Source organism: Lytechinus pictus, chromosome 11 (assembly GCF_037042905.1).
Source record: "Lytechinus pictus isolate F3 Inbred chromosome 11, Lp3.0, whole genome shotgun sequence".
NCBI classification, from domain to species: Eukaryota; Metazoa; Echinodermata; class Echinoidea; order Temnopleuroida; family Toxopneustidae; genus Lytechinus; species Lytechinus pictus.
The window spans coordinates 2,042,151-2,057,916 of NC_087255.1; the positions used below are offsets into that span (position 1 = coordinate 2,042,151).

Below are 15,766 nucleotides of genomic sequence, written 5' to 3' on the forward strand. Positions count from 1 at the left end.
GTATTCTGAAAACGTTCTTATCTTTTTCTTATCTTTTGTTCTTATCTTTTTCTTATCTTGCTTTCCATCGATGCTGAGCGCGTAAATTTATAATTCGCGCATATGATACAAAAGCGCGCTAAAAGATAAGAACAAAATAAAGATAAGTGGTATTCTGAAAACGTTCTTATCTTTTATCTTTCTTATCTCTTTACGATATTTATGATAATATTTAAGATAGCTAGAGGGTTATCACATCTCAGGATGTCCGCGTTCTTTCTTTCTCAAAATCGATGGCCACTGGTAGTAACAAGTATTCTTTCCACCCTTTCTTTAATTCACCCTTTATTTTGCCCGTCTCTTTTTCTATCTCTTATTTCTTTCTTTATTTATTTTCTCATTTTCTTCATTTCTGTTTGTCTCTCTTTCTTCCTTTCTTTCATTGTTTATTTATATCTCTTGTTTTATTCTTTTGAATCTTTTCTTTTCTTCCTTATTTTTCTTTGTTTTCCTTTTTTCCTTTACTAAGTCTTTATTTTCCCCCCTCTTTCTTCTTTTCTTTCTTCCCCCTTTTTTTCCTTCCTTCACTTTATTTTTTTTTCATTATCTTTTTTATTTCTTCATTCTTTTTCTTTCTTTCATTCATTCTTTCGTCTTTATATTTGTTTTATTTATTCATTTTGTTTGTTCCTTTTTTCTTCCTTCCCTTAATTTTTTATTTTTTCCTTATTTTTCTTTGTTTCTCCTTCTCTTATCATCTTTTCTTGTTATTTTTTATTCTTTTTTTTCTTTATTCTTTCCATCAATCTTAATTCGTTTCTTTTTTTTTCATTCATTCTTTATTTTTCCCGCCTTTTTATTTTCCTTTTTCGTTCTTTTTCTTTATTGCTTTACCGTTCGTTCCTTCAATCTTTCTTTAGTCTTTATTTTATCTTTAATTATCCTTTCATCTTTTCTCTTTCTTCCTTTTTTCTTTCTTTCTCTCCGAGTCTCTCTCTCTCTCTCTTTCTTTATTTCTGGTCTATTTTCCTTTTTTCTCTCTTCCTTTACTTTTTACAGTTTTTTAATTCATTCCTTTTTCTTTTGATTACTTTCTTTCATTCGTTTTTTTTTCTATTTCTCTTAAGGTTATTGTATTCTTTCATTTTATCCTTTGTAATCTTTTTATTTTGTCCCTTTTGGTTTTTTTTTTGTAAAGTTTCTTTCTTTTTCCTTCTTTATTTTCTTTCATTTTTTATTCCTCTTTTTATCATTAATAATCGTTCTATTCATTCCTCCTTTTTCTTTCTTTTATTTATTCTTTATTCTTTCTTTCTTTTCTTTTTTTTTAAAGTTCTTTTTGCTTGCTTTCTTTTGTTTACCTTTTCTTTTTTTCATTGTTTTCTGCTTTGTTCCTTTCATATTTTTTTATTTGTGCTTCATTCTGACCCTTTACTGTCTTCTTTTTTTTTTTTTTTTTATTCGTATTTGCTTTATTTACCTTTTTTCTTTAATTTGTTTCTTTATTTTGTGCACGTGTCTCGAAATAATAATCAGTCATTGCGTATAAAATGCCTATTTCGCGCAATGCGCCAGAAACAGTGTACGCGCAGCGCCCATGATATTCTCTTCACACAAGGAACGCTTCTATTGGTTAAACTTACAATATAACACGCATTTTGATTGGTAATATCCTAAAAATGGGCGTGTTGAAGATAAGAAGGAGGCAGTCCTTACAGAGATAAGAACGCGTTAAAAAGATTTTCAGAATACCGATTTGCAATGATTTTAGCGTCTTCTTATCTCATTGAGATAAGAACAAAGATAAGAACAAAGATAAGAACGTTTTCAGAATACCACCCCAGGCCTTTAATTCAAAACTATAAAGGGACCTATTCATCCTCAGTTGTCCTGGCAAAATTACTATTTCTCTCTCAAGAAAAAAATAGTAATTGCCAGTCCAACTTCGGACGAATAATTCCCGCTATACTTCCTCAAAGCCGGGTATATTTGTATATTATTATATTATTGATGTACTTGTAACTTACAAGAATTTTCCTTCCTGAAGACCCGATGAAACAATCCTCTGTTCTGCTTCTTCCCTTGAAAGTCTTTTGTGAAACCAGGCCTTATCTTGATGCATGATCTTCTTCAATGCTCTCTCAAGCTGGGGACGTTGAGTAGAATGGAGTGCTTTATCAATCACATCAGGCTATTTTTTATAGTCAAAGAAAGAAAATTCAATGCCAATGAAGAATGCACTGTTGTATCATATGAAATCATTACTCTTTATCAATTTTTCATAAGGTACCTCTTTCTAGGGTTAAAGTCTGTGATCTAACAGAAATTTTCAGGCATGTTATTAATAATAATGATAATTACATGTACACTCTCCTGCTGTAAACACATATAGTAGTAATTAGTAATTTAATTAAATTAAATAAATAATTTGAATACATGACTAAATTAATATTGGTTTATTCTAAACCTGCAACATAAAGTGAATAGTATTTTAAACGATAATAATTTTTGAAAAATAATGTACAAAAAGAAAAAAAACTTTGTGAAAAAGTGGAATATTCAGTCACCATAATTTGATTCATGTGTAAAAAAAATAAAATTCTTATTTTATAGAAAGTGCCCAAATTGATTTTATTTTTTTACCCTTTAATTCTAAAATGATTGAAGAATGTCAGTAAACCCATTAGCAAGGGCTAACAGAGTGACAGACTAAGAGGAAGAGAGAGAGAATCAGAAACAGAGAAAGACACAGAGAGACAAAAACAGAGGAAGAAAGGACGAGAGAGACCTCTATTATTATAATAGAGATAGCAAATGGAAGGGGGTTCCAATGCATACATGCGCAACACACTTTTCTTATCACATCTTTCAATTTCATGGCAGTGTTGAAACATTCCACATGTTCATGTATCTAATTCTGACCATACAAGATCTTCACAACACCTTTTTATCTGGGTTGCACATACCACAGCTTTCCTTAACCAGACTGGATACAAATTAATGACCTCCTAAACCACTTCCTGGCTGTTCCACGACATTTCTAACAAAATAATTGTCCAGATTAGAGAGTGATTAAGTGCCAAGCTATTTACGGCATAATTGAGATGTTATTAACGCCTTTTCTAACTGTCCCATGCGAACAAAAAAATGTGCGGTTTCCATTGATCAATGTCCATGAACATGTACAAGAAAAATGGTGAGGGATGAATGACTTTGGTTCAGGGAAATCAATGCAGCCATGCAGGGGCCTCTTTCATAAAGCTGTTTGTCAAGCAACAAGCAACTCATGAATGAATGGAGTACTGTATAAAAGTCAAGGATTCATTTTAATCGCTTTGACTAAAGTTGAAACAAAAAATATTTATTAATATTCTAGTGTCAAGAAGACATACATGCAGCATTATATGTTTCATTCATTCTGTTGCTCGTTAAAGTTAAATCAGCTTTTTATGAAACACCCATAGGTTTTAACATACATGTGTTAACTTGTTTACATGTACATCCTCTCTGTATGTTTTTTGTTCTTGATAATGATACTTCAAAATAAAAACTGAAATATATTTCTTTTTCGAACTTCCTCAAGATTTTTTACTCTGTTCATAATGGTAAAATTGTTGTGAATATAGTATTTGTAAAAAAAAAAATTCTCAAAATTACAATGTCATACAAATGAAGGATTGTCAAATTTATGATACGCTCATGATATTTCACAACATTTATAACTTCTGCAAATAGGGCAACTTTCATCCAGGTCAGTATGCAAATGAGGAGACTGATGATGTCATCCACTCACTATTTCCTTTGTTTTTTTATTGTTTGAATGACACATTATTGCATATTAACAGATTTGACAATATGGGCAAACATGACTGAACCACTAACCACTAAACAATTATAATTCCACATGTTCAGGGAGGAATTAATCATTGTTTCACTAGAAAATGAGGAGAAAATGGGAAAATATAATGAAATACAATAGAAATAGTGAGTGGATGACATCATCAGTCTCTTCATTTGCATACTGACCTGGATGTGCATATAACTATTATGTTAAATTAAACTAAACTTTAAAATATCATAACTTTATTTTACATCAGATTTTGATGGAAATTTCAGTGTTATGCTCGTTGTATTTTTCTCTTTTTATTCAAATGAACTTTTTGCGGGGGTGGACTTGTCCTTTAAAAAGAGAATGTTTTCTCATTTCTGGAAGTTCTACTTACAGCCATCCCTTCTCTTTTAGCAAGAGCTATCATCGCTCCTTCCATCTGCTGATGATCCATGTCACTGAAAGCCCTTGGAGTTTCACCATGCTGAAGGTTGCATGGTCTTTGAAGTCTGCACAATAGCCCATCCTCTCGCGACATATGATTTGTAACAAGTTCAATAGGGCCTGCAAAGTTCTTACCATCCTTAATGGCTACTGTACCATCGTACTGCCTCTCAATAGCATAGTGGTAGACTTCATCTTTATAGCACAAGGAGAGGGCGTAATTCCCTTCCCGGCCCAGGGACTCCCGCAGGAGAAACATCCCCTGATGGCAGCCAGCGTTGCGCAGCCGTGCCTCTGCCTCCTCCCTTGTGATCCTGCCATGGTAGAAGCGTCGTGAGAGTGGGTCCACAGGCATGGTGCGGCTGGGTTGTGTCGGTTGTTGGTGGTAGTGGTGGTTGAGTTGATGGGTTGGGGAGAGCTGGTGTTGCTGGTGGTGGTGACTGTTGTGGTGATGATGGTTTGCTGTATTTAGGACGGAGGTGCGTTCCATGATGCATGGACCTGCAGTGAAAGCACAATCAATTATTCAAGTGAAGCTCCACAACCAATTTGTGTACTTATTAGGTGACCATAAACTTCACAAAATAATTACCTTTTTTGGTTATCTTGAAGCTGTAAAATTTTTTCAACATTATTAGTCCAAGAGGAAGGATAGACTTCTCAAAAATAACTTTTCCAAAGCAACTGTCAGGAAACACTTTTTTCTGAAAACAAATCTGTTTTTCATAGATGCGATTTTATTAGGTATTTAAATGGAAAAAAAGCCGATAAAAGTACATGCTGATATGTTGTATGTATAGTTCCTGGGTCAGAGATGTAAGAAAGCAACTTAATCCCAACAATGGTCGATGTGAAATGAACCAATCTCTCTATGGTCAGTTGAAATGCCTTTCGACATGTACACGTTCTTGACTTGCAGTCATTGTCAATTGAGGAAGTTACAAATAAACAAGGACTGTTTGTATATTTTCCTAGAATTGTACAAACACTAAGTTTCCTGTTCATCTTCAACTCTATTCACATCATCAAATTACATGGAAATACCTGTAAAAAATTTATTTAATAAATTTATAGATTTAGATTTATAGTCCCACAGAGAATGAATGGTTCAATTTTAATAGCAACAATTTTGGAATTGGTGACAGTGTCAGGCTTTCATCAGGCAAGGCAAAGGAGCAAAATGACCCCAGGTGGCATTCATGGACTCTCTTTTTGGTCGAAATTCTGTTTGCTTATACTCCCATAATGCAGGGCTTGACATTAGCGGGTGCCCAGATCAGACCTCCAGGCGCTCAAAAAAGGAAGAAAAAAATAATTCTAGGCACCAAGACCGGGTGCCCAAATTTTTAGAAGTGATTCCTCCCATTGAATAAATTTTAAAATGTGTCATCAAAATCAACAGTAATGTCGAACTTACTTGAATTATATTCCCCTAAATGAACCTATTGTGTAATTATGATGCCTATTCGCCGTAAATTTGAAGTGTATTTTGATCCCAGTTTGAGTCTTATGTACTCGTCTGCTCATGCTGAGATAATTTATACACGATGAATTCATGAGTGGATCTGGATTTCATGCATTGTCATCGCTTGCGAATGCGCACTGTGCTTCAATCAAACCAGGTCGAAATGGATTAAAAGGAAAAATTATGACACCATCAACGTAAAATGGACTTTGCTTTTATTAAACAATATTTCTTATTATGGTTATAGAACATTATTTAATCGTAATATTTTAACAATTTACATATTAATTTAGAGCTTGATGTGAGGTATTTGATTTTATTTTGTTTCCATTTTTAATTTTCACAAATTCAGGAACGAATGATGAGCTGCACTTGTCTCTAAAAATATGTCAGAATTGATCAAAGAACATTAATTAAATTGCAGAAACTATTCCCACGATCGTAATATCAACATAGAATACCATTTTACAAGACCAAGCAGACAAAATTACATTTGATATTTATTTCCATCAATTTGAAGCCCATTTTTGCCCCCATTTGTGCCCAACTCGGTCTCGGTAGCTAGAGCTCTCTGAATTCATCAGTTGCGCATATTGCTTCTTTACGGAGCTAGCTCAGGATAAAAAAGAAATGACGACATAACTTTGCTGACATTACCAATATCTTTTAATAGTATGGCCACATAAATTTATTGAATCGTAATAATGTAACAATAATTTACATCAAATAATCATATCAATTTAGAGCTCCATCTGAGACATTCGTATTTATTTCGATCGAGCTCTTGCACTTGCGTTAAAATGGATTTCATGTCACAGTTTGTCAGGATTAATTCTCGAACATTGCATAACTCATATTCAACAAACTTTCCTCATAATCATGATATCAGCATAGAATACCAATTTAAGGCGCTGTGGTGTAGCGGTTCTGACTCTCGCCTTGTAATCAGAGGGTCGTGTGTTCGAATCCCACCATGGCCTAGCGCCCTTTGGCAAGGCGTCAATCCACACATTGCCACTCTCACCCAGGTGCTAACTGGGTACCGGTAGGAAACAACCGTCATTGTGGTTGGAATAGCAAGTGTGCGCCTAACAGGCTGCTTGAAATGCTATGAATCCAGTGACCGGGTAATAATAATTGTGAAGCGCTTTGAACAGTCGTAGATTGATGAAGCGCTATATAAATGCCAATTATTATTATTAAATGACAATCCAGAGAAAATTACGTACTGGGGGTATAATATTTATTCCCACCAATTTAGAGCTCATTTTGGATGCAACTACATGTACATCTCCGGCAAGTTGTTCCGGGAGGAGGTGCTGAGATCGAGAGTGTATGCGGGGAGCGGCACGGGAGCGGCAAGCACGTGCAGTGGTGTACGTGGGTGTCTGTGATTCACATTGGGACTTTAAATTGATTTATATTATTGCCTACGACAACAAAATGTCCACGTAGGCGAGGTTGATTGTTTGTGCGTGATCATAGGGTATTCGAAGTAGGTTAATTCAATGTGTATTATTATCTACCTTAATGGAATTTTATTCAGGGTGCCTAAAACTGAACTTGGGCGCTCAAAAATTTTGAAATAATGGAATCTGAGCGCCCGGCCGGACCACCAGGAAATAAAGTTAGTTTCTAGCCCTGCATAATGATCCATTCCAAATGACTCTCCCCAAACGATTGGAAACCTGTACATTAAAGAGAAATTCCAGTAGTTGCAGTAAACACTGATTTCATGAGAAAGTCTGTAAAACCAGGCTTAATTGTCAGTATATCATCGAGGATCTAGATCTGGTACAGAACTTTACATAAACTGAACTTTGTGAAATCTTGAAATCTACGCTGAAAAATGTTCAGACTGAACTTCCCCAACACAGATAAGCGCACGTGGGACTGTGTATAATTATTGCTTTGAGCGTCGGGCCCGACGCTCTACCCGAATCCTGTGCTTATTTGCTGATTTCTCAGCAATTACACAATTTCTTCCAGAATCCTTTGGCACATGCCTTTTATTTATACAAACAGACACTTTGGTGGTCATTTCATTGGATTCTGTACGAACTCATTTTGATATCATTACCAAAACTAGCATTTACCTTTAACAATCATCCTCATGAATGTATGTCAGAATAACCATATCCCTCAAAGCTTCCCGTGAAGCGGATGTCACCTTCAATTTCCTTTAATTGAAACGACTTTACTTTATAGAGAAGACATCTTTAATGTCCAGATAATCAGCAGAGGTCATGGGTAATTGGCTTGCCCTTCTTTCTGCTGTCCTCCTTTTACCGGACGTTTGTAAAATGAATTAGGTACGGATGAGACTTTAGAGCATATTTTTCACAAACTATGATGCAAAAATGCCAATACTGTTAATATGAAAATGTTGAATGATAACTGAAATTAATTTAACCATGGTAATGAATAAATCCCTTGAATAAATTCTTATTACAGACATACATACATACATTCTTTATATGTATAATCATGGAATAGTCAGAGGTCATATGAAGTAGTGAAGTTCCTTTAATTTTTCTCTACTGAACCCAATTTTTAAATAGTAAGGAAGTCTATAACATTGCACAAATAATGATGTTTAACTTTACATACAGTATATAGTGCCTTTTCATATTACGAAGTGCATTGAATGCACATAAAGACATACAGTACATGGAATGACTGTCAGTCATTTCAATAACAATTACAATGTATCTTTCATTGAAACCCCATATAATATTAATAGATATTTGAAAGGAGATGCATGCCTCTTTTGATAATCAGTCTTGGGAGATAAACGAGAAATAGCTTTCCCTGGTTCTTATTTAATGCAACTTTTTTCTTTTTATTTCTGTTTTACATATCTGTTAGTTACATGTAGGATAAATAAAAAATGCAAGGACTTCCCCCAAAGTCATTGTGCAATTTGAAGCCTTGCTCATCACTTGACCAATGTCCATATTTGGGATGTGACTGGTATGTGGTGATCGATAATTTATACAATGAATATGACAGGAAAGTTTCCCTTTCTTTGGGTAACATCCCCAAGAAATAAAATTGTTTTATCCTCTTTTGCATATGAGGGTGTTGTGGTTCATTGGTTTTGACTCCCATCTCCCAATAAGAAGGATGGGTGTTCAAATCCTAGCCATGGCGTTTTTTTTTCCTTCAGCAGGAAATTTTCCAAAATTGTGCTGGATTCGACCTACATGTACAAGTAGGTGCGGTGAACGGGTACCAAGAAATTCCTTGAATAACCGAAAATCTACTTTGGGGCTGAAAAAAAGTTTTAAAATTTGTAAATTTAGGCAAAATCACCTTCCACAATTACATGTAGATTTTGTTTAAGGATATTTGGTATTCAACTAAATGCACCTGGATTTTTTATAACGAGCCACCGAACCAAGCCTTTGTGTTCAGTTCAGTCGATTTGGAAGGGCCAAGTTCAGGTAACTTCAGTTCGGTTTGGCAGTTTGGCTATTAACAGCACTAGGCACACTTTCAAACCATACACGATATTAATGCATAACAAGTGTACATCAAGCATTATCAGCAAATATCCTATGAATCCAAATATTGAAATAAAATTAAATGAATACAAAACTGTACAAACACCAAATGGTGCTAGTAAACAACATTTCAAGTCAAGAAGGTACAGTTCAAATATAACAAGTGTGCAGTGAAAAGCAAAACACAAATCCACCTTGTGTAAACCCAAAAGTTGACAAAGTTCTGTATTAATATCAATATCAACTTTGGTTCCCTTCAGCCATCAACAATGTGCCTTTATAGTTCATATAACAGTGCACCAAGTATTTTATCAACAAAAATAATTCGCCTGAAGTTCATACAGAGTCATCACCAAAAATATGGTTAGATATCGGCCTATTTTTGGTAACTCTTGTGTCCCAGTTTCAACTACTGATGACCCACCCTACAAAAGTATGATATCATCATGAGTACATGTACACAACTTTAGAAGATATAAAAAGGTGCCCTACATATTGTATAGTCTAGCTCTTTCAATTGGAATGTCATATACAGTAATATAAAAAATGTCATATTGACCCAGGGTACCGTATTCAAGTATTTTCCTTCCGGAGAAGTTTTGAAATCATAAATAATTTAAAACAATAATATAATAATAATGAATATAGGTATATTTACCCAGGGAAGCCACTTCAGTTCTGAAAACTGTTCTTACAGCGGGCCCTGCTATTATTATTACCTTGGCTATAGCTGGGCTGCCTAGGCGCTCAAGCATTCAAGGAATTTCTTCCTACCGGGTACCCATCACCTCACCTGGGTTGAGTGCAGCACAATGTTGATTAATTTCTTGCTGAAGAAAATTACGCCATGGCTGGGATTTGAACCCACGACCCTCTGTTTCAAAGTCAGAAGACTAATCCACTATGCAACAACGCTCCACATGATCAAAATTGGACTTGGAAAATCTCATAATTTTGTTTTCTATGAGGGCTCACAAGCATTTGGAAACAGTAATTCCTGGCCCCAAAAATAAAAACTTTTTTTTACAGTTTCTCTTCTGTTTGCTTTTTAAAGGAGAATGAAACCCTTGAAACCAGCTGAATCCATATCAAAGAGAAAAATCAAAGAAACATATTGTTGAAAGTTTGAGGAAGATTGAATGAATAATAAGAAAGTTATGAGCATTTGAATATTGAGATCACTAATGCATGGTAGATCCTCCCATTGGCAATGCGACCAAGATCTGTGATGTCACACACGTACAACTCCCTCATTACTTTAGTACTTATTTCACTTATATTCTCACTTTTATAGAGTCTATCACAAGGTGAGGTGTTCTCTTTATGAGAGGACAAGTACAGAGGTTTCACAACATTATATCATTGATGAATCGTTTGTCATATGATTAGAATGAGCAAAAAGAGGTGTTTTGGGGTATATTTTCAGTGTCCAAAAGGGGAGAGTTGTTCATCTGTGACATCATAGATCTTGGTCGCATTGCCAATGGGAGGATCTCCATAGCATTAGTGATCTCGACATTCAAATGCTCATAACTCTTCTATTGCTAGTCCTATTTTACTCAAACTTTTGTTGATCTTATTCTTTGATTTTTCTGCTTTCACAAAAGCTATCTTGCTCCAAGAGTTTCATTCTCCTTTAAAATTATTATAAATATTGTACATTGTATGTTTAATTTTATGCTGGTCAAATAACTACTAATAGTAATAATGACAGGAGAAAATTCACTAAATTTATGTAACAAATGTAGCCTCGCTCTTTAGCATTCTCATATCTTTCATAATTAATAAATATCAGGTTTGCATTATAATCCAAGAACGAGGGCAGGGTGGGGGAGGGGGCAGAGGAAAATTCAGAACAACTGCAACATACTGATTAGTGAATGATACTTCCTTCCTCCTGTGGGGATACATACCTGTATTCGATAATGCATGGCACAACATGAACTCAGTCAGTTTGCCAAGTATGTTAACATGACAATGTCACTTCCTATTATTTTATCAGGGTATCAATGAGGTGTGTGAATGCTCAACTTTATGGGGCCTCAGGGGTAGCCTTTCATGAATTTGTGTCAAAATTTTATCAATATTACGATTTGTCTATTGAAAAATCAAACTTTATATATTACTTTTAAGAAAATTTGACAGCTCAAGTGAAATCTGACATTTTATTTTTTCACTAAAGTGGACATTTTTCATGGAATTGCCCATGTACAGTGTAGCCTTCAAGCCTGTCTATACAGTAAACACCCAAGGGAAACACATGTGATCTTTATAGACAGGTTAAACTCTATAAAAACAGGTTCTTACGGCATTGTCCCACTGGATAACGGATACAGAAGACAAGCAATATTTTGGGGTGCCTCCATCCGTTTTTATCTGCTCCACACAATGGACAAAATGTGCAAACAATGAAATCACAGTGGACGGATGCTCAATGGATATAGAGCGTATGAAACACGTATGCAAAGAGTATACAACCGATACATAACGTATTCCAACGAATGGCAAGATTCTTTTCCGTTTTACATCCTCTCTGCATCCGTGAAGTGCAGTGAAACCAAGCCTTTATATCTGTCTCTATACATGAGTAGACAGGTTTGACTATGTACTATAAACTTGCTCGTATTCTTCATTTCTCATAGTCTTGTATTTTGTAAACATGGAAAAGGTTGCATTTGGGATCAGTGTTTCCCAGATACCAAATGAGGGTGTTTTCGCTTCCATGACACATAATAGATCTATTCAAATGCCCTTCATGACAAAGCACAACCAAGTCTTTGTCAAAAAGTGGTGAATTAAAAACAGCAGTTTCGTCCTGGACTCTGGACAAACAACATAAATGCATATTTTCTTCAGCTCAGAAATTGAGGACAAAATTTACTGTTCTAGATCACCAATTTTCGACAAAGACCTCCCAGCTGTTCATTGTGATTTGATAGGCATTTTCGATACATTCTTCAATCCGTCCCCGTTGCAGTTTCGAGAACTCCCTAATTTTTATAAAAGCAAAAATGAAACATTAAAGAAAAAAGTCATTAAAAATATACCAACTGTTCCAGTCCAAGAGAGGAACAAATTATGAATAAAAATGTCAAAGATAAGAAAAATTTCTTAACTTCCTACACACATGTCTTACTACTGACAAGACTTTAACCAAAATAGAGACACAGGCTCGTTACAGCTGCAAATCGCTCTTTTTGGTTATATCCAATATAGAGACCGTTCCTGATAAATAGTTGGCAACTACAGATGTAACAAGAAGTAATAAATCTGAGTTAATCTCACCTAGCTGAAGGCTACACAACTTGTTATGAATCTCCATTACAATCCTGTATCAATCAGACATCCACAAGAGAACTTCCACTTCTAGAGCTTTGGCAAGAACTTCCTCAAGTGAAAGTATACAAGTGGAATGCAGAGAGCTTGCAGACCCCTCCAGCTCGCATGCACACATCAGCAAGATATCACCCCTGAATGGCTTCATGAACTAACTGACCAAGTTATAGCCAGCTGATAGAGAGAGTCGTCAACATGCAGCGGCACATAAACTAAGACCGGAACCTGATGCCCCCGATGCTCGCTGCGTCCCAGAAATAGGTGTGCGCATTTAAATATAGAATGAGAGAGAGAGAGAGAGTCAACGGGAGGGGGGACAGAAAGAGAGAGAGTATGTGGGCAAGGGTGAAAGGAAAGAAAACTTGGCAAGCAAGAGCAGCATTCTGTAGGCTCCACAGGGACAAACAAACAGGAAATTAAACCCATCCTCTGCTGTTGCTGAAAAAAAAGGGGGACAATAACTGTTTCCTCGGCAAGGCAACACTGTGGTATGCCACATCCCTGGATGGCCCAGTGGTACAGGCCCAAGGGGGAGAGAGAGGGGGGAGGGGGAACAGAGCATAAAAACCATTTTTATCTTAACTTCGCTGCAAGATAAAACAGGAAACTTTTGTTGTAGAGAGCCTTTTTCTCTCTCACATTAAGATAATCCTCAATATGGAATCATTCAGGAAATCCCTAAAAAACTCTTTTATTCTTAATAGGCAACTGCCTTCGTTATTAATAGGTTTGCTATCTAGTCTATTAATGGTTTTGTATTTCAATGTACAGTATTAGGTAATTTGAAATTGTGACTGCTTTTAGGCCATTTGGGAAAAGCGAGTATTATTATTCTGATGTTGATGTGTTTTCTCCCCATTAATACTTTGTACACGTATCTATGTTACTTCATTTTTACCATCCTCATACAGTTATACCTGAACATATCCTACAAATATGATGTTTGTTTGAAAAACTGAAATATATATTTGTTTCATAATGGACAACCTTTAATGTTGTAGGTGTTTTAAATAAATGTAGGTGTTAAATGCAAATATTTGCCCTAAATATCTGAACTCACTTGGGTCAGTAATGTTAAAACTGCTTGTTTTCTCCTACCATACATTTTGAATGAGCACAGTAATGTAACATGAAGAAAGTGAACTTCCTTTCTTCATTGCTAACTTAACATTCTCTATTACAAGGATATGACACTGTGTATTTTACCATGGAAATGATGTGAGGCCTTGTATCAAGTACATCCGATACAGTGAAGTCGTTATCAATAAAAGCCTATGACATTCGCCCCCCATTAATACATAAAGGTTTGTAATGGATTGCAAATTTATGCAAGTATTCAAAAACAATTTCTGACTGGTTTTCTAGTCAGTATTTGAACAGAATATGAATAAAATAATGATCCAGATTGACCAAACAGCCATTGTTTGCACAGCTTGCTACTAAATCAGAGGGACAGAGGTTCAAATCTCAGTTGACCCTATTTCCTTCAGCAAGAAATTCATCCATATTGCAGTGTATACCCCCATCCAGGTGTGTACAAATCTAAAATTAAGATTCTTTTTATCGAACCCATCGATACCTGTGAACATGAACTGCCTGAGTTAAAGCCAGGTTGATCAGAAGTCTTTTGAAAGCATAATCATCTCATAACGAGATATGCACCATTCGACGTTCACTCTAAATACCATCTTCAGTTTATGTCAGCAAATCAAATAATTAAATCAATAAAAGGGTGTTATTCAAAACATGGAGACCCCCATAAATGTGATCTTTGATATTTTCTTTTCAGGAACTAAAAACAAAGGATTTTCATCATTGCCGTTTCTCTTGAATCAAAAATATTTGCCAACTGTGAAAAAAAAAACGTTCGGAAAGGAGGATACAATTCGTCATACTAACCGTCACATTACAAGCAAGTATGCCTGATGCAGAAGTATCCTCAACTTTCATCATGGAGCTCATGAAAGGCCTTTCATCTGTTACATCACTATGGCCCCATTATCAAGCTGCCTCAGTCCCACACACTGGTTTCTATGATATGAGCTACACTTCAGACAGCCTCTTGTGCTTGCTTAAGGATTCCTGAAGTGGCACCATGTGATGGGTGATTCCTGGATCTCAAATGAACCAACTTCCTTCACTTATTTATAAAAGATGAAGATGAACAAGATAGATTCTGGAAAGAAAATTAAGTGAGAAAGAAAAAACGTACTTAAGATACAATTGAATACAGGATATTGCACAATATCAAAATAGTAATCTTTGGAATGACTGAATACTGTAGAAAAATATAGTTTTTAAGATATAAAATGGAATTTGAAAGTGAAATGACAACATACCCAGAACATACCTGTATCTGTATAAACATGTACATGTTATACATTATTTATGTTATGATATAAAACGCTTTCATTATCAAAGAGTAAAATATACTTAGAATGCCCTGCACTTTCATCCTTTTAGTTTGATTTAATTAATTTCTTTTTTAATCTTTCTTCACCACATCTTCACATCTCTCCTTTATATTCTAAAATACAAAAGCCCGAAAAAGAAGTTGATCAAAATATAAGTGGTGATTATAACAACCCAAGTGTACCAAACTTGCAAACAATCAACAGGTAGCATGGACCTACAGTATGCGTTACTGAAGAATACCAGCGCACAGACTTGATCTGAACCTAAATCGAAGACCACTTCTACACAGGTCTGCAAAGCTAACACTCAAAACAAAAATCATTTTTATTTTCCAAACCCTCAGAGTCCAGAGTTAAAAATGTATAGGTGATTAAAGCAGGTATAATAACCAACACGGCATCAGGTTTGTTTTAATCTTATTACCTTTTTTAATACAAGTAATTAGACTCCTTTGCATTGAGCAGCCACTGAGATTTCCACTTGTTTTTCTTTCCTCGGAAATACCTCATAATCAATGTCCATCTATCTCTCTCACAAAAAAGATTTAACCACCTTCCTATGTCCAATCTTTCATCCTCTTTTCCTTGTCTCACCTTCTTTAAAAAATCCCAAACAGAGCAGTCAGTCATTCATTCACTCACAAACCTAAATTTTTGCAGGCACAGTCTGGCTCTCTGCCATAGTTTATACAGCAGCCTCTCCCTCTCCAACCTATATCGTATAAAATGGGCCAGCTTGGATTTAATTAATACTCCACAATTACATTCTGACTTCCTTGTTCTGTCTCCGTTC

At 35.4% G+C, this 15,766-nt stretch overlaps 1 protein-coding gene across 3 annotated transcripts in view; it reads right to left on the reverse strand.

Annotated features, from left to right (window-relative positions):
* Window positions 1-15,544, reverse strand: part of LOC129271264 (tyrosine-protein kinase SYK-like) — a 48,687-nt gene extending 33,143 nt beyond the window's left edge. The window contains exons 1-4 of one of the 3 annotated variants that reach the window (XM_064106434.1): window positions 15,398-15,544; window positions 14,459-14,735; window positions 4,203-4,753; window positions 2,007-2,170 (exon numbers count right to left, since the gene is read on the reverse strand). In XM_064106434.1, the coding sequence (XP_063962504.1) occupies window positions 2,007-2,170; window positions 4,203-4,742 (704 nt within the window). In that variant the 5' untranslated portion in view covers window positions 4,743-4,753; window positions 14,459-14,735; window positions 15,398-15,544. Of the gene's footprint in view, window positions 1-2,006; window positions 2,171-4,202; window positions 4,754-12,508; window positions 12,777-14,458; window positions 14,736-15,397 lie in introns of those variants that run through there. The other 2 variants (XM_064106432.1, XM_064106433.1) reach the window with 2 other exon arrangements.
* Between the last annotated feature and the right edge of the window lie 222 nt (window positions 15,545-15,766).